At 34.0% G+C, this 20,224-nt stretch overlaps 1 protein-coding gene across 1 annotated transcript in view; it reads right to left on the bottom strand.

The window, feature by feature from the left end:
* Positions 1 to 20,224, bottom strand: part of PCDH9 (protocadherin 9) — a 959,605-nt gene that overhangs the window by 354,797 nt on the left and 584,584 nt on the right. Inside the window, exon 4 of the mRNA XM_011932165.1 lies at positions 11,570 to 11,771. Within this exon, the coding sequence (XP_011787555.1) occupies positions 11,570 to 11,771 (202 nt within the window). The remainder of the gene's footprint in view (positions 1 to 11,569; positions 11,772 to 20,224) is intronic.

The raw sequence follows: 20,224 nt of genomic DNA, 5'->3' as shown, positions 1-20,224 counted from the left end.
TTTAGTATTATTAAAATCCGGGCACTCATGTATTTGTCAGCCACACTAATGTGCGTAATTCTCAATCACTAGCAGAAATACATGTTAAAATAGCATTAAGGTATATTTGGGGGAGTTTAGACAAATTACTATGGTTTCTTTAAAAATTTCAAATTGTTTTGAAACTCTAGATAATTGTATGTCTCTATTAAGGTCCACATGTATGTTTATATGTATCTAAAGATAAATATATTTGATATTATGAGAATATATTATTTATAATTAGTAATTTTATTTTCTGTAATATAACTTTATTTGGAGGTATTTAAAAAGTTAATTTTTATACTTCTAAGAGTTACTGATATCAGCAAGTTTCTTTATTTTTAGATATAGATACTGATTTGCATATCTATTTATCTATCATTTTTACCACTCTCAAATTACTATAAACAGAGATTTACAAATAATAATTTTCTCCCGTTGGGAAGATTCCATATCCAGGGTTAAGTACATGCTATTTCTCTTTGTTATTTCTTAGAAGAATGGATCACATGACAGCAGCTATGGAAATGAGATTCCATGCAGTACACCAGAGAAAGTTGACATTACCCTTACTTTACACTAGGAGGCATATTGTTACTATAGACTTTTCCACCATACTAAACATACTATATTTATGACCTCTTAAAGAAGCTTAAACATGATAAAATATTACTAGCTTTAAAATTTTTATAGTAAACAATATTCAAAGATAATTCTTTTTTAAGAAATAAAGTCATATTTGAGATTGACAACTTCTAGCAGACAAAACTGTGTCCTCGCCTATTTTATATCAATAGCTTAACTACATTAAGTAATATTATAGAAAATTATCCTGTGGTACCCCCTTTTAAAATAAAATGGTAGTAAAACATTAAAGTGTACTGTGAAAAGTTAATATTTAAGAAATTCTTTAAAATCATAAAGTGAGTATAACTGCCTTTAAGAAAAACAATGAACACACTGTAGAAAAAAAATGTTTTACTATGGATTTTATTAGTCTTTAGAAAATGGGTGTTTTGGAGTCCCCATCAGGCATGGTAAATACAAATAAAAAATTACCTAAAAATAATTTTTAAAATAAAAATTTTAGAATTTGAAACTAACAATTTTCTAGAATTTTATTTATTTGTTAAGTGTGTAACAGTGATTTTACAGTTCAGAATTCACCATGGTAATTTTTTAAGCTTGAAACTTTCCTAAATAATTAAGATACATGTTTTGCTGCTTCTATACCTTTTCAGTATCTATTGATAAGAATAATGATAATTAAATGTAGTAATTTTGTAAGTTAAGCTTGCATTATATGCCAGCAACCCTGTGGCTCCGAGTTAGGATCTAGGTTAGTCTGACCCCACAGTCTGTGTTCTTAATCGCAATTCTACATTACTTCCAAAAAATCCACCATTAGCTATGTGTAGAGCCCAAATATCCCTGAAGCTTTCAAATAATTTTCTGGCTGTACATTCTTAATTTTTTGATCTTTGCTCCCATCCTGCCCCCACCTCTGCCTAGCCTAAATATAAGGTTGCAGTGATTTCTGTCTTAAACTTCTTCTGTCTCCTCTAATTATCATACTTAGAATTTTATTCACTTTCTGTGTTGTAAGTTTTCAATTTCCAATTTTCAATCACATTTCTAGTTCCAAATAATCTTGCACAGCAGCTCAGACTTTAACATTAAAAGAGTTAATTCCTAATCTGATTTTATTTTATATTTTCTTTTTTAATTATGAAATTTTCCAATAAATCTTGCAAATCAAAGAAATATTCTCGATTTTTCCTTTTATCTCCTATATCCAAATGAAATCTATCCTAGACTTTCCAAAATTCAAAATCTTGTCCCAACCTATGTCTCAATCCATTTATTCTGTTCAAGTAAATGACAATTTGTTTACTGACACTTACTTGAACAGTTAATCACTTATTGAGCATCTACTGTGTTTCAGGCCTTTTAATTTTTGTTTTTGTTTTTGTTTTTGTTTTTGTTTTTTTTGAGATGGAGTCTTGCTCATCACCCAGGCTGGAGTGCAGTGGCACGCGCAGGCCTTTTAATTTTTATAAGAATATTCTCAAATATTACTAGGCTCATTCTGGTGGTTAAGTATCTGAGACTTAAAGACCACGTTGACACTAATTTTACATGGATATGCTCTAAACAAACTGAGATTTTAACTTCTATGCCCTACTGGCCATGACCTTTTATAGGCCAAAGAAGGCTACACTGCATACAAATACACACACACATACACACACAGACTTTACTTCAGTAAGATCTATTCATCCCATGTCACTTGTTTAAAGCATCACTTTATCTACAGATTCTTTATTGATTCTTTATCCAAGGCTTATTCTATGCTAAAACCCACTTTTTTGTATATTTACTAGTATTTATTCTAACACACTAATTTTATTGGTATCTAGTACTTTCTCTCCAACAAAAATCAGTGTTCCTTTGTCTTTTTTGTGGTTTATAACATCTTCATAGCATCACAGCTTCATAGTTCATAGAACAAAATTGCAAAACAATTTCAGGAACCTCGCATATTCCTAAAAATCTACCTGTGGTCCTCTTGGACCAAGTAACACAGGCAACGAACTCTTGCACTAAATTGGAAGTTGTTTAAGCTTACTGAATCTTGTTTTTAATGTCTTTCCCCCAAACCTAACATAGTACCTAGTACATAATTGACTTAATATGAATGTTTGCAGAATGAATAGATAAGTGAATTAAAAAATTGGTGAATCATATAAAGCTCAAATGAATAATGTATACTAAGGTATATCAAGGTAACATTTATATAAGTTTAATATAAGTTTCTAAAAGTTTAATATAGACTGTGGCAAACAAACTCTGGGGTGATCCCTCATGATGCCCACCTCCTGATGTTTATGACCATTTGTCACCTTGAGTGTAGACGAGACCTGAGGCTTGCTTCTAATCAACAAAGTAAAGCAAAGATGATGGAAAATCACTCTGATGGTTATGTTAAGTTATATAAAACTCTATCTTGATATAGACATACTGTAGAGTAGAGACCTTGTCTCTCTAGCTGGCTTTGAAGAATTAAGTAGTAATGTTAACAGGTCTACATGGCTAGCAGCTGAGTGTGGCCTCTAAGATCTGAAGGCAATCCCCAGCTGACAGGCATGGAGAATAGAAAAGTAAGCAAATAGTCCTTAGAGGCTAATGAGGAGACAATTGCTAATCAAATAATTGTACCTATTTTCTTTGAGGTAAAGGTAGATGGTTCATGATAAGAAAGTATTGTTCCAGTGAAAAGAGCACTTATAGAGGAGTCGGTATCTATGAGTTGTATTGTAGACTCATAAACTATGTGGCTTCAGGCAAAGCACTTTTCTTTTTATGCCTCTGTATAAAACACTGTTATGCCAGATGATCTGTAGGGTCCTAAGATCTAAATTTTTATTGATCTAATACCAAAAACAAACAAAAAACAAAACAAAACAAAAACACTAAAAACTGCAGAAGTAGTTCTCTCACAAGTTATTTATCCTATCAGCAGACTATTTGACCGACGCATTGTGTTAACATTTAATTTCTCAAGCTGCTTCTTAAAAATAAGATTGGTGTCCTATAATTAAAAAATGCATCCCCAGTGGTGATTGTGTTGAGTCAGGTGCTGTGTTAAACCATGTATTCACTGAAGGACATCTCTCTGAATAGCAAATCTGTGGAGTCAGACACTCCTGAGTTCATATTCTGGAGCTCACCTACTGGCAAGTAGGCTTATATTCCCCCCTTTTACTTTTTTAAGAGACAGAATCTTATCATGTCACCCGGGCTGGAGTGCCTGGGCATGATCATAGATTACTGCAAGCTCAAACTCCAAGGCTCAGGCAATCTTCCCACCTCAGCCTCCTTAGTAGCTAGGACTACAGGCACACACACCACCTCACTTGACTAATTTTTAAAATTTTCTGTAAAGACACAGTCTTGTTATGTTCTTCAGGCTGGTCTCCAACTTCTGGCTTCAAGTTATTCTCCTGCCTCAGCCTCCCAAATTGCTAGAATTACAGGCATGAGCCACTGCACCCAGGTCACACTCAGCAGTTTTAGACAAATAACTTAAAATTTCTGAATTTCAGTTTACTTATAATACTATCTAATTTACAGTAATAGTGTGGGATTATATACAATGTATCAAAATATTTACTAGAATTCCTGGGTCATAAATAGGACTTATTAAATATTAACCATAAGTGTCAGATATTAAAACTATACTCTGAGAAATTCATCAACCAATTCATAACATAGTCTAGATAAAGTCAGAGGCACATGACAGGCAGGCTTTTCAAAGGAAATCTAACTTGTAATTTTGTACATGATTAAACAGCAGAAAATCTTTTAAAATAACATTTAAAGAAATATCAGATACAGAAATAACTCTATTCATGATTCTCAATGGGACAAGATTAAGACTTAATTTTGAATTAGTGGTAATAAACTGTTCCTGATCTGAACACATAATTGTTTTTGTCTGCTTTTGAATTAGTGAAATTCTTTCATCATCCTAGTTATATTTGTTTAAAAAATAAAAATCCTCAATTGAAAATCATTTTACCATTTTCTTAGAATTAATGGTTTCATTGAATTTTACATAGAGTTTATGATCATTTTAATGAGTTAACTTCTTAAGTAAATACGATTTACTGCTACTTGGGAATGGAATAAATCTTTATCTGCAGTAAAAGGTAACAAAATTCAGTGCAATAAATACTGCACGTGTGTGCACCATTTGTAGGGCAGTTGATTAAGTGTGCTGTAGGACTTGGATATTCCTAGAACACAGAGACCCTATCTATTTGGTTGCCAGAAGGATACAAGTCAGGCCCTACCTTCAACTTCTCTTGGGCACCCTACAGACAGAAAAGCACAGACATTTGTGGTTAACAGTTGTATTGCTAAGTTCCAGAGGGAAGTTTTGAAAGACTTTATTTTACTTAAAAGGTCTTTAATGGGAGCAGTTACCAGTTTATGTTCTAGTCTTACAAATACACAAGTAATTACTGAAAATCTCTGCTTAATTGCAACGTCATTAGAAACATACTTAAATGTATTAAATATGCTTGCTATATACAAAAATATCCACCCATAGTTGTGTACAGTGTACAGTAAACCTTATTTTTGAATGAAAACAATAGAGAAAGAAAGAGGAAATAAAATGTAGCTCAAATATCTTACATATTGATTCTGAGTTTTATACCAGTCTATCACTTGTATTTTGGAAAATTTAAAACATGTGAAAAAATAGTAAGCCTAATGTAATAACTACCCATATAGCCATCACCCAATCTCAACAGATACTAATATTTTATTGTTCAATGTATTCCCACCATTATTATTATTGTTATTATTTTGATAGAGTAATATTAAGGCAAATTCCCAGACATTATATTGTTTCTTTTATACTCTTCATAATCGATCACTATCAATGATAAATTTCTTCTAACAAAACACAATTCTATTTATTATTACTTCTAACAAATAATAATTTTAAAATATCATTTAAAAGCCAGCCCACATTCTTACGTTTAAAATTATCTCAAAATTTTAGTGTCTTTTTACGATATTGAAGAAAGGAACAAACCAACAAAATTTTAGGTCACCATTAGAGGCTTTTAGGGCACCAGCTCATTCTGTAAATTGATATTCAAATCAAGTATGTATATTGCATTTCCTGTAAGAACTGTATTTCAGGCTACTCAATAATTAATGGAGGGAAGTTCTTCACATATATTCTTTAAAGCCACTTGGCAAAAGAGAAATAATCCCTTTTGTATATCATTTTCATATCCACTGTACATTTAAACTGAATGCTGATATAATCATTTTATCAATAAACACAAATATAATTTTACACAATTACTTTTGATAATTTTGAAATGTTAATATATGTTGGGTTTATTTTTTTCATACATACATATATGTATTCCTTTGCCTACTCCACTTTTGGCCAACATATATTGGCTCTTTTTTTTTTTTTTGAGTCAAGGTCTCACTTTGTCACCCAGGCTGTAGTGCTGTGGTGTCTGTCATCTCGGCTCACTGCAATTTCTGCCTCCTGGGTTCAAGTGATTCTGGTGCCTCAGCCTCCTGAGTAGCTGGGATTACAGGCACGTGCCACCACATCTGGCTCATTTTTTTGTATTTTTAGTAGAAACGAGGTTTCACCTAGTTGGCCAGGCTGGTCTCGAACTTCTGACCTCAAATGATCTGCCCTCCTCAGTCTCCCAAAGTGCTGGAATTAAAGATGTGAGCCATGGCACCTGGCCTTGATGTTGACTTTATAATTCATTGATTAGATGATGAGACAGGATGGAGAACAGTAGGAAAGCAGTTAATTTGCAAAGTTGTAAACCTATCATGAGATTTTTTTTCTTGTTGCTGAGGCAAAAAGAAAATAGAAGAGTTGCGCTTTTGATGAAAAAATATCAAGAAAATCAGTGGGAGTCTCTGATCCTAGATGTTAAATACATTCACTCAACCCGATTGGGAAGAAGAAAGAGAAGTGAAAGGGGAGGGAATATAAACTGGAGAGATTCTGTATCATGTTTGTTGAGCAGAACTCAGAGAAACCTAGAGGATAAAGATTAGAAAGTCCTTGAGGCTAGATTACATCGTAGAGTCCAGGGAGTCAGGAAGATCCCCAAGAGTAATGATCCATGCTGTCCATCCAGACATGGGAGTCCAAAGATAAACTCGCTGAAAACCTATTTACTATCCCTGTGGCATGAGGTATCAGCAATTTCCCAGAGTCCAGGAGGACCGGAATGAAGGCAGTCTCATTTGAGATCCCTCTGGGCAGATGAGACAATGGACATAAAAGCGGATCAATGACCCAGGGTTGAGAATATTGCACTTCCTTTTGATGATGACGCTCCTCTGGAATTGAGGTAAAAAAGAACTGAAGTTTCTATCATACCAATGCAATGGGGATTCGACATTTTTAAAAAATGGAAGAAAAAAATGAAAACTCTATTTCCAGCACACAAAAATTAGTGACATATGAGTCATACTTTATGTAGTAGAGACTGCTTTAGATTTACATCAACATCATTCATACAAAACCTATCAACTATTGCTTAATTTGCAAACAATTTGTTTTTGGCAATGCAGGTAAAGACTTTCATCGTTTACTTATTGTTTTAATTAAGAATTAGATATAATATAAAATTGATAATGCTAATAATCCAAATGCATAAAATTGGGAATAAAGAAGAATATTGTAGATCAGTATTATTAGATCAAATGCCACTGTGTGTGTATGCGTGTGTGTGTGTGTTTAGAAGCAATAACCTATATTGAAGCTTGAAGTTTACAAAAATGTGTCCACATGTTACTACCATTTGTATCAATTTCTTTGAAAAAAATACTTACTGGAAATAGTTACTATAGAAATTAGTACTAGCTCTCAATGACTTTCTTTATATGAACCATATTTGAAAAAATAGAAATATAGATAAGTATAATCAAAATTACTTAGTACTTCTACAGATAATACTGACATCCAATAGAAATCTATTTTACGTGCTATAAAATCACAACTCTTCAGGAACTATCAAAGCCCAGTTAAAAAATTCCACTGAATTCAAAGGGGACAATAGAGAACTAAATAGCAAGATTATTGCTAGAGATGATTACTGCATCAATATCCCTGTACCTCACTTCACAAATTTCCAAATTACCAAAAATTACCAAAAATGTGACTGCAAAATTTAAAGATAATATGTAATAATTCTATCCTAATATGAATGAACATTCAGTTTGACTATCTTAATATTTCTAGGCCATTCTAATTAATTCTGCTGTAGACATTTACAAAGGAGGTTTAAATTTTATGTCCCATTAAATGTCAAGAGAACTGCTAGCCTCTAGGGGCTCTCAGAGTCTCTCGCTTCTCCACTTTCTCTTTTCTCCCCTTCCCAGTGATGAACAAGGCACTGTTACAAACTAAGAGCCCTGTTCTTTCCTATTTAAAGACATTTTATTGATCATTATGCTTGTGAGCGATGTCACTGTGTTGGGTGAGTGTTGGACTGCCCAAGGTTGTGCTGTCCGTTGGGTCTCTTTTTCCATGTGACTATATTGATAAAATCTCTAGAGATTTCTTGAAGCTAGTTTTAAAGGTTTTTGTTTGTTTGCTTTTTTTTCCTGGTTTTGGACCTTGGCTATCTTTTTCCATCTGGCACCTGGCCCATTGCCACTGCCTAGGTCAAAATCATTGGGTAAATTGTTATATGTATTGGATAACATTTTGTCCTAGGGAGCTTAGTTTAAACATACTTTAAAAGCTAGGAAACATATGTTTTTTCTTTTCCCTTTTCTATAATTGGAAAACTCAAACGTGGGCTCTCTTAAGTGTGAGCTTAGGAGAAAGCAGAGCTATATTGGTAAAAATCATTTCTAGCCTAAAAATCAAAGACAAATACAAAACAAAACTTGTCTGTCCATTTGGTCTAGATATTTGGTCTAGATGAACTTACCAACCATCAAAAACCTGCTACTTTTTTCTCATTCATGTTTTATTTTTTTCTTTCTTGAAAACATATTTCTCTTAGAGACTTCAGACTCTTAGACTGTGTTAGACTCTAATTAAAGTATTCAAAGTATACCTGAATCTCCTGACAAACAAATAAACAAACAAAAAATAAAATGAAATATTACCACATGATTCTTTTTAGCAATATATTTATCATAATAACTTTATACATTTGCCTTTAATTTAGAATTTACTATTTCTAAAAACTAAGCTATAAAACATAAACCAAATTTTTTATTATAATACCTATGTTTTGAGACACTCCCACACTTGAGGAAAAGGTGGTCTTGCTCTGTTTCCCAGGCTTGAGTGCAGTTGTGTGATTATAGCTCACTGCTGCCCCAGACTCCTGGCCTCAAGTGAACCTCTTGCCTTAGCCTCCCTAGCAACTGGGACTACAAGCACGTGCTGCCATGCCAGGGTATAATACATATTTAAGTGAGCCTTTGCACATAAGCCTAAATTTTACTTTTCTCCAAATATATTTTCAGTAACGCATTATTTCTTATGAGTCAACACATTTTTCATTTTTGTGCATATATATTGCTGCTATGATAGTGAAAGTATAGATAACATAATTTTTTGCAATTTTTTTTCTTTACTCAGATACTTCTCTGTTGGCCCTGGCTGACAGACAAAAAAATTCTATGGCAAATAAAATATATAACTCTCATTTTATCCCTATAGCTATTAAATTTGAAAAGCTGTCTTTGCTTTCTAGTTGAAATAAATTTTTAAATATCTAATTCAATCAGTTAACTAGAAAATTACCCAAGTGTTCATTGGTTTCTGCAACCCATTGATTAAATTTACTGTACCCAGATATTCTTGCATATGCATCTAAAATATTTCATTATTCTAGCTAAAAAAAAATCATGAAATATTGTCTTAATCTTATTCATTGTAAATATTCTACCTAGAATTGCACATGCTGCAAATACTTTGAAGATATCTTTATAAATTGACTTTGGTAAACTCTATAGACAAGTCCTAAAACAATTTGTGCAACTATTTTTGAAATGGGACTCTTTCTTGTTTGGTTTTGTCTGAGGTCCATAGACAAGAGGAGTCAACCATTCACACACACTTAGAGAAAACGTGGTTAGGAACCAGCTGTGAGACTCTTAGCTTTACTCCAACAAGAGATGTTTTAAAGTTGGATAGGGCAAAGTCAGAGACTAGGAAAACAGTTTTGAAAGAGCTATGTGAATTCCACCTGCACAAACCTCTTCACAGAAGTCTAGAGAAGGTTGATTCAATTAAATCACCTAGATTCAGTGGTGCTTACACTGGTCAAAACCTTGAAATCAAAAGAGGATAGTTCTTGTTCTCCCAAATTCAGTGTAATAATAAGAGGTTGCTTCTTTGGGTATGTCCTGTTCTCCTCTATGTGTGAAATCAAAAGATGCACTTATGTTTTCTTTATGTGACCAAGGTATAGGACATGAAATAGCAAAAGCCAGAGCTGGCAGGGAGTTTACTTAGATCCTCCTGAAAGAGTTCCTTGAGTAGAGAAAATTGTTGGTAGAGAGAAGATAAAATGTAATTTTGCCTGCCTTGTATTTGTCAATGAGAAGAGATTTCCAAAAATGGGGACATGCTGGGGATTGGGAGGAGGCATACCTAAGAAAGAACTCTCTCCTTCTTTTGACAAAAAGAAGCAGTTTAAAATTCTGGAAGTCAGAGAACACCAATGCTGTATTACTATCAGAGAACTGGTTAAGAAAGTCCTTTTGTATGTTTTACCTCCTCTTGGTATTCCTACTTCCACCATAAAAATGCCAGAGATATTTTCATGTTCAAAAAAATAAGAAGCAAAATAGGCAGAAAATTAAGAAAAAGTCATCATACTTCAATTTCCCACTTCATGCAACCAGTTTGGAGCATGTTCAAGACGAGTTAAACAAACAAAAACAAGCAAAAACATTTTTTTTTTGCTCTGATTAGTTTAGATGCATTTTTATAATTACTATTTTCATTATTTACTTCTTAGAGCAATTTTAGGATCACAGCAAAATTGAGATAAATGTACAGAAATTTCTTATTTATCTCTTACTCGTACACATGCATAGCTTTCCCCACCATGAACATACCCCACCAGAAAATAATTTGAATTTAAGTAAAATAGAAATTACGGTCATTAGACTGGAGATAATAATTGATGAAATGGTCTTTTATTTATTTAATAAAAGTAAGGTAGTCATTTTTTTTTATTAGCAAAATCATTAGTACTTGCCCAAGATTTCCTCCAAAGGCCAAGGAAAACACACCCCCCAACAATGTTTATTTGGAATGGGCAATGATTTCTGGAGTGGGGTATGGGTCTGTGAAGAATAAAAGTTTTGGACAAATATATCCCCCTCAACATATTAGCAAAAGAACAAATTATCCAAGAATTCAAGTAGACGATAAAGAAAATACAACCCCCAAATTGTTATCTCCCCTCTTTACACTTGTTTTAATCACAATTTAATCCTTTTTTTTTTTAAATTTTCTGGTAAAAACTAGAAAATCTGACAGACGAATTCTAAAATACCTTTAACTCTAATATTCTTTATTTTGTTTTTGTAATGTGTTCACTGGAAAATCAAATTTCATATGACATTTATATACACAAATAGATATTTCTTTTTTTTATTGACTGTATTCTACTTAACTGTATTTTTGCAGTTCTAAAATGTGTTCAAATTTTGTAAGATCCTCTGACATCAGAATATCTTTCAACAAATGGCTTCTTTCAGTTATATTTATAGCATGTGTTTTTCTTTTTTAATGATTCATAAAATGAAGACATATCATACAATTTAACAGCCAAAATCATATCAAACATATTAAATGTATATCTCAAAGAATACAACAATAACAATAAAGCCAGCAAAAAAAAACAACGAGATGTTCATCCTTGCACCCTACAATTATTGTTGAAAACTCAAGTGCACAACAAAACCAGAACAACTCCAAGCAATCAAAATTTTGAAGGGGACTCACCAGAGTTGGGATCAGAGTTGCCATCTGCTTCGGTCCTCTTGTCCGGAGAGGCCTGGTCATAGAATTCGTCCTGTGGCTGAACCAGAGGAAGAGGGTGTGAGATCAGGGTTCCACTACCCACCGGCTCGTGGTCTCCTAGACCACTGTCACTGCAGCTTTCCTGGGAGCCATCAGGGAGGTGAAACGTAACACGGCGCTGCGACTACAAAGAAGACCACAGGACATGCTGATTAACACTCTTCTCAAATAAAACAGGCCTAGTGGAACACAAAATCAAAACACTTTCAACAAGTGACACAATGTAAAAGCAAAACAAACCAAACTAGGAACAAAGCTAAGAACAAGTATTAATTATATGCCATTTACTGTGTAATGGCCAACCAGCAAAATACCAAAAAGAATTTCAATCTTGTATAATTCACGACCTTAACACTAAAGTTGGGGCTTTGAAAAGTGTAACAAGAGAGGCAAAACAAAACTAAACAAAACTCATACTAGTCGACAAAATTACAGAAAAAAAAATTAAATAAGATGAAATATGCAAATATGCTTTTGATAAATCTAAATAAATACTTAGAAAATACAACATTTCATTTCTTTTGAATGGCCAGACACTGCGCTTACTTGATGTTTTTAGGATAACATTTGTAATCAATATATTTCCTACAGTACCGCCTGTCTTCTTCTTTTTTTTTTTTTTGAGACAGAGTTTTGCTCTTGTTGCCCAGGCTGGAGTGCAATGGCGCGATCTTGTCTCACTGCAACTTCCGCCTCCCGGGTTCAAGTGATTCTATTCTCTCAGCCTCCCAAGTAGCTGGGATTTCAGGCACATACCACCATGCCTGGCTAATTTTTGTTTGTTTGTTTGTTTTTTGTTTTTTTGAGACGGAGTCTCGCTCTGTCGCCCAGACTGGAGTTCAGTGGCGCGATCTCTGCTCACTGCAAGCTCTGCCTCTCTGGTTCACGTCATTCTCCTGCCTCAGCCTCCCGAGTAGCTGGGACTACAGGCGCCCACCACCACTCCTGGCTAATTTTTTGTATTTTTATTTGAGACGGGGTTTCACCATGTTAGCCAGAATGGTCTCGATCTCCTGACCTCGTGATCTGCTCACCTCGGCCTCCCAAAGTGCTAGGATTACAGGCGTGAGCCACTGCGCCCGGCCACGCCAGGCTAATTTTTTGTATTTTTAGTAGAGAAGAGGTTTCACCATGTTGGCCAGGCTGATCTTGAACTCCTGACCTCAGGTGATCCGCCCACCTCAGATTCTCAAAGTGCTGGGATTACAGGCATGATCCACCATGCCCAGCCCACCTGCTATTTTTAAAGGACACCGTACCCATATGAGTGTCCCTAAAGCAATACTGGAATAATTAATGAAAATTATTATTTGAAGAGTCTCGGGATCTACTGACTGAGCTAGCTGTGGTAAAATTATTATTTTAAATAACCAAGTTCCATGCAATTGCCATTGATATACATAAAAATAAGACTGTATTTTAAAAGAGATTAAATTAGAAATTATTCTTGCCCATTGACCCAGATATCACTCTAGTCTTTGGCTACACTGCTAGTAGAACAGAATATCCTAGTTGAAAGGTATTTGGAATATCACTTTGGTATCTGTTTGCACAATGTCACTCTCAGATATGACCTAAAGTGTATACATGGTAACTTCAATAAATTGTAATGTTTACAAAAAAAGTTATTTTATAAAAAATAATGAATAAATTTTAATGTTTCCTCAGCACAGACAAGTTTAGTTCTCTTGGAAAATGCTCTTTTAGCTGCTATGATCCCTGAAAATATTTATAATTATGTGAGGTGGAGATTTAGGCCTTAGAGAATTGTATGCGAGCAGTACATTTGTGTTATTTGAATAAACCTAGTTTTCTTTCTGCTTAGCAGCCAAAAGACCTTTCAATCTCATGCCACATATGACCACTTAAATTCAGAATTAATAAAATGATGAATGTATATATCAAAAAATATATAATATGCAAGTATATAATGTATAATATAATCATTTTCTAGTACCTAAAATTTGTGCTTTTCAAGAGACAATTTATAGATTGTATCCATTTCAAAGAAAAAGGATCACAGTTAGAAACAAAATGGTATAGATAGGTATACTGAAACTCCATGAATGCATACTTATAGACTGACAACCGAAGAGAGCCTATATCCTATGAGTCACTGGTTCGAATCCAGCTCAGAGTCATAATGGAGAAGAAATGATATCATTTTACTGCTGCTCAATGATCTGTGTGAAATGAGTTGATAGTTCAGTACATTTTTAATGAACTGATGCCAACATCACATAAACTATAATCATAAATAGTACTAATTGCCTCTATTGTAACACATTTCACCTTCATGCACATGTATCTCAAGAATATCATTCCCTTCTCAAAGGTTTTGAAACGTGCCTAGGTGAGTGCTATAGAGAAGGCAAACTAAGCCTGAATATTAATATCCGATATGTATTTCTTCCTGGATAAGAAAGATGATGCTACATGAGTATTTATTGTAGTGTTTACTCTCTTATATATATTTAACTCTTCAGGGAAAGTCAATAATACAAATATTTGTTATTTATGTTTCAATACGCCCTCAACCTATCAATATCCTTTTGTGATAAAGACTATACTAGGAAACACACTGCTAACTATGGACGACTACCAAACATAGCTTTTACAGTGACTGATCTACTAAAAACTCATAGATTTTAATGTATCTTTGGTATTATCTCTTGAGGAATACCTCTTAACTCTGGTGAGTAAAAAAAAAGTCAAGATTTAAGAGAAAAGCAATGAAACAAATGATTCTTGAATCTTTGTAAAGCATTTCGGGAAGTCCCTTAAGCCATTAAGAAGTTTATGTTTCATAGACAGAAGTAAAAAAGAAAAAAAAATACATCTGTGATATTTTTAAACATAGTTAATACTGTTTTAATGACAATATTTCTTCCTCATAATGAATGTTTAAATATGCACTACTAGTTATACCTTAATCCTGCAGTTCTTGCAGGTTGTCCGTAGAACAATTTTTTTATTGAGCATCTACTATATACCTGGTACAAAGATTACACTGAAAAGCAAAAGTAAAACATTGTTTTCCAAAATTATTTCAAATATAGCTTATTATAGTACATTTCACATACACTACACTATTTTTCTTTAACATTTTATAAGTAAGAATAAGAAAAATGTAAGTTTACTATAAATTATTTGAAATGATACACTGTAAATTGGAGTAATATAATGTTTAAACAATGGAGGCTTATAAAAATCTTTCTGGGCCGGGCGCGGTGGCTCAAGCCTGTAATCCCAGCACTTTGGGAGGCCGAGACGGGCGGATCATGAGGTCAGGAGATCGAGACCATCCTGGCGAACATGGTGAGACCCCGTCTCTACTAAAAAATACAAAAATCTAGCCGGGCGAGGTGGCGGGCGCCTGTAGTCCCAGCTACTCCGGAGGCTGAGGCAGGAGAATGGCGTGAACCTGGGAGGCGGAGCTTGCAGTGAGCTGAGATCCGGCCACTGCACTCCAGCCTGGGCGACAGAGCCAGACTCCGTCTCAAAAAAAAAAAATAAAAAAATAAAAAATAAAAATCTTTCTGAATTAATTTGACTCAGAGACGTTTAAGTCTTAATTGGCAGATTTGTGCACAATTTATCAGTCTGATGGGAGGGAGAGTGGTGATGTGTATGGATTAAGAATCAGTACATGGATATTATGGTATGAAGCAAATTGATGAAACAAACCCATCTTTAATTTATCATCATAATGATTGATGCAAGCAAAAGAATATCTGAATTATCAAGGCAGATGTAAGGAGACGAACTGAGTAAACTGACATGCAGAAAAACAAAGACCAATAAGATGTAGGAAACAAGGATTTTTGGTGTGTTTAAGGGCTCAGTAACTTGCTCTGGTTGAACTGCAGAGCACCAATTTAAAAAGAAGCTGGAACCAGACCTCATGGCTGTTGAATGAGTTCCTGGCTTTGAGAAATAGAAAATAACACCTTGCCTGTGGAGGTGTTGAAAGGCTAAAAATAGTGTTCCTGGTATGCAATACATGACACATAGTAGACAGTGTTCCTGCTATGCAATACTTGACACATAGGAGATAGTCAAAAACAAGTAGCTGTAATTATTGAAATTAAAAACTACATTTTTAAAGCTTATGGTCTATCTATGTTTGGCTGGTTTTAAATATGTGATTCCCTCATTCCCACCTCGTTCACAAGAGAAATATGTGATCCACAGAATTTGGCATGCCTCACCATGCGCCCTATTGATCCTGTCAACTCAGGGCCTTCTCTGAGGTGACACAGCTCTTAGTGTGGGGTGGGAAAGACTAAAAACCAGGAATATATGTTTTCTCCATGGAGAAAGTGAAGACTTGTCCATTATCCTTCCAGTATATCTATAAAGGCATATTCAGAGGAAAAAGAGTTTACTTACTGCCTCCAAAAATTTTGCATCTTGTTTCATCTTTATGGAAATAAGCTCAGTCTGGGTTATAAATGCAGTCAAATCCTGATTGGCTGAAGAGGGACGCCACATATTACAACAAGACTCCTTCAGCCTCTCCAGAGCTGGGCAGTTACATTTTGTTTTCCTAAGTCTATTTCTTGCCCATTCAATTTTCTCCTGTGGGAAATATTTTTATTATTACTCCTCCTGTTTGGTTATTGTTTGCATGCCACATTTGTTTACCTGATTTATCATAGGTTATATCCAGATTCTGGGCTGGCTTGAGAAAGAATAGCATGAAAGAACTAACTACTAAGGCTTCCACACTTTATGTTCGGTCAGGACTGCCGCTATGAATTCTGATTAGGCAATGTTTGTATCAGAAGTTCTACTCTACACAATTAATACTGCCATGTCTTCACACATGGGTGTGTACAGGGTCCTGAAAGTCAGAAGGTGACACACTGGTTGAGTTTGAGAAACACCACCAAGAACCTCTGCAATACTTCTTTTTTCTTGCAGCTTAGAACAAAAGCAAAAGAAGGAACATTCAAGATGCCTAAAGAAGATATGCATGTCCGGCACTGAGCATTGTTTTTCAAGAGTCACTGAAAGAATGAGTCACCTAAGAAATCCCAATTATTGCTTGAATGTTTCTCTTATGTATTTCTTACTGGTATAGAATAGCATGCACAAGTCAATGAGTCACATTCAAGCCTACTATTTCAGTCTTATGAATTCAGAGACATTCCTATGTGCAAGGATTTGGGGGTAAATTTCATTGTTTTCTGCATAAAATAGTCTAAAGGTAAGAAAACAGTAAAATGTCTAATAGATGATTAATAAGTTATATAATATCGTGTAAAGATTACACCATACAGTTGTGTTCAGTATTGACAATACTAACAGTTATGTTAATTAATATGTATTGGCATAGAAAATATTTATAATCTATTGTTAAAGATAAAAACCAGGTTAATAAATATTTTGATAAATTGAATTTTGTTTTTCTTCATGTGTATTTATGTGTGAATCTGCATAAGCTAATTTCTAACCATGCATATACCAAGTGTTTAAAGTAGTATTGTTTGGTCATGTGATGATGGTATTAAAAAATGTTATTTTGACCACACTAAAATTTCCACAAATTATCTTTGTAATAATAAAACATATCCCAATTTTTAATTGTTTATCTTCATCACTTATAGAAAATTAGAGCTTAATTCAAAAGAACAGAAACATTTGATATATGGTATATGGGTTTTCCCTTGAGCTAAGGAATGCCAAACAATCTTCTGATCCCTTCTCTGTTATTCTCACTTCCATTCTTCACTTTCTTTACCTAGTTTTTTAATCATTGCAATTAAAGATCCTTGCCTTCTCAAGTAACATGATAACAACATGAGTCTAGAACTAAGTCAATTATTACCAACTAAATAAACTGATTATCTAATTAATGACTGACATTTAAAATAATTATTGTCCAAAGGAATGTTATACACTGATATTATGAAAATAGAAAAAAACAGTTATTTGTAATTGTTTAAATATGATTTTATGCAGAGAGAATCTTTAAATATCTTCTCATTGAAATGTACCTAATTTTGATTTAATTCCCTTGCTAAGCTTAAGAAATAATATGTCATTTATTTATCTATCATTCTAACTGTATATCTATGTATCTGTCTATTGCTAAATAAATACACACACACACAAACACACGCACACACACACACACACCATCCAGAAAGTACTCATGATTAAGTAAAATACAAAGCCATGGTAAAATTTTATATTCAAACATGTTTTTGCTTTATCTGTGCATAAATCCAATAAAGATTTGATTTTTCTTTATTTGAAATATTTTCATATATATCTCTTCCCAAGTAGCAAACGAAATCATTCCAAAGAGGCTTAAGAAATATAGAGACCAGAAACTGCATTTTAACATGCATATTTCTTATAACATTCACTAAAAATATTTTGAACTTCCTTATTTTTATAAGAACACAATTTAATTGTGATTTATAAGTAACTGTCATAAAGATAGTCTATGGTAAGTTCCTCAATAGCTTCTTACCATCTAAAATCAATGCATGCACACATTTCCTCTTAATAAAATCCAAAACTCATTGTGATTTAGAAAGTAAAGTAAATGGGACTCAAAAAGCGATCTATGGTTATGGCCTAATTTGCTATTACTCTGAATATGTGCAGACTCCACTTAAGGGTAACAAATATTAATACACACATGTACTTCATTCGTGGTTGAAAGATGAGAATCAAACCTTAAGAAAAGGTTTCTGAATTTATGATTTATGGAAATTACTAGTACCTATGTGTGTTCATTATCAATAAAGAATTTTGAAGAGTAAAATTACATACACTTTTCTAGTGATGATAAATAAAATATTTTATGAGTTGAGAATTTTTTTATGAGTCATTTTATCATTTGTAGCTCGAAAATTGACTTAATTTTCTATACTGTTTATTGGAAGTACTTATGTTAAAATGGCTCCACTAATGTAGAAATTGCATCCTTTTTTGAGTGGGAAATTGTTTAGAAATTTAATTTTCTGGCTGGGCGTGGTGGCTCATGCCTGTATTCCCAGCACTTTGGGAGGCCGAGGCGGGAGGATCACGAGGTCAGGAGATAGAGACTATCCTGGGTAACACGATGAAACCGTGTCTCTACTGAAAATACAAAAAACTACCCTGGCGTGGTGGCGGGCACCTGTAGTCCCAGCTACTCGGGAGACTGAGGGGACAGAATGGCATGAATCCGGAAGGTGGAGCTTGCAGTGAGCCGAGGTTGTGCCACCGCACTCCAGCCTGGGCAACAGAGTGAGACTCCATCTCATAAAAAAAAAAAAGAAATTTAATTTTTAATTTTCTATTTTAGCCTGTTACATTTTTTTAGAGAAGGAAATAAGGTAAAGTGACTCGTCTATGTAGGTTTCAATGAGAGAACCAAACTAAAAACTACAATCTCTGATTTCCAATATAAAGGTATTAGTACTGCTCATTCATCTCTTCACTTAAATAATTATTGAGTACCAACTATATGCTAGACACTATTCTAGATGCTAATACTACAATGATCAACAAGACAAATATTATATTCCACAACTTCCTAAATAAGATCATATTCTAAAAAGTAGAATTTCATTAAGCTCCTTGCCATCAGTCCTGACGACTGTTTTGACTAGCAGCTGTGTCACCTTTTCATAATGTCATTCTCTCCTAAATCTTGCAAACTATGCAGACTTACGCAAGGTCAGTGCGTGAATGGGGGACTTTCACTGTATTAATCAGCAGAAATCTAGGTAGGAGAAAAAGGCAAGGGGACTGTATCTGAGTTTATGCCAAAAAAACCTGCAAAAAAATCTTTTTTCAGCCATAAATTAATATTCACTGCCAATTTGTGAACATAGCAAATAAAAGGAATATAAAAATATCAAAGACTGCTAGAGTCATTCTGGACTCAGAAACAGAATATTTGTGAATTTTGCGTGTCTTAATGAGCAATTTTTTTTCATCTAGGTAGTTACAAAAGTATTAACAACCTCAAATAATGAAATAATGATTGATGAAATCAAAACTAGCAAATTTTTATGAGGAACATATACACATGACATGTTATGAACTTACAATAAATATTTATTTACCGAATGAAGATGAGTTAGCCAGAATTGATATAGGAAATCTAAATGGGACAGAGGAGAAATGAAATATTATTGTCCATCCTTCAGTGTGATTTCTCATGGGAAAAGTCCCCTGTCTCCTCTACAATAACTTTTAAGAGCCCTGCCCTGTTTTAGAAGTTGCAAAGTGAAACATGATAACATTCCACTAGCTGTCAGCCTTTCCTCCTTTCCTCTTTGAATTTTTACATTTTGGAATATTTGGAGGCAAATGGGAAGGTTCAGTTTGTGTTTGAGAAACATATGCAACAACTTCACTGATCCTATTTGATAAATGTGAAGGTGTCAGCAATTTTAACAAGAATTTGTTGATTCCTAGTTTTATGCATGTTATATAAAGTAGAAATTGGGCGCAGATGATCACTGGTCATTTAAAGTCAAGCAGTATTTTCAGAGGAAGTGGAGGAGTTTGTCTGCACTATACTTACTGCTCTTTTAACCAGTTTGCTGTCTGCTGCTAAGCAACTGC

Source organism: Colobus angolensis, unplaced genomic scaffold (genome assembly GCF_000951035.1).
Source record: "Colobus angolensis palliatus isolate OR3802 unplaced genomic scaffold, Cang.pa_1.0 Scaffold94, whole genome shotgun sequence".
Classification (NCBI taxonomy): domain Eukaryota; kingdom Metazoa; phylum Chordata; class Mammalia; order Primates; family Cercopithecidae; genus Colobus; species Colobus angolensis.
The sequence above is the reverse complement of the archived record's forward strand: the minus strand, read 5'-3'. Positions and strand labels throughout refer to the sequence as shown.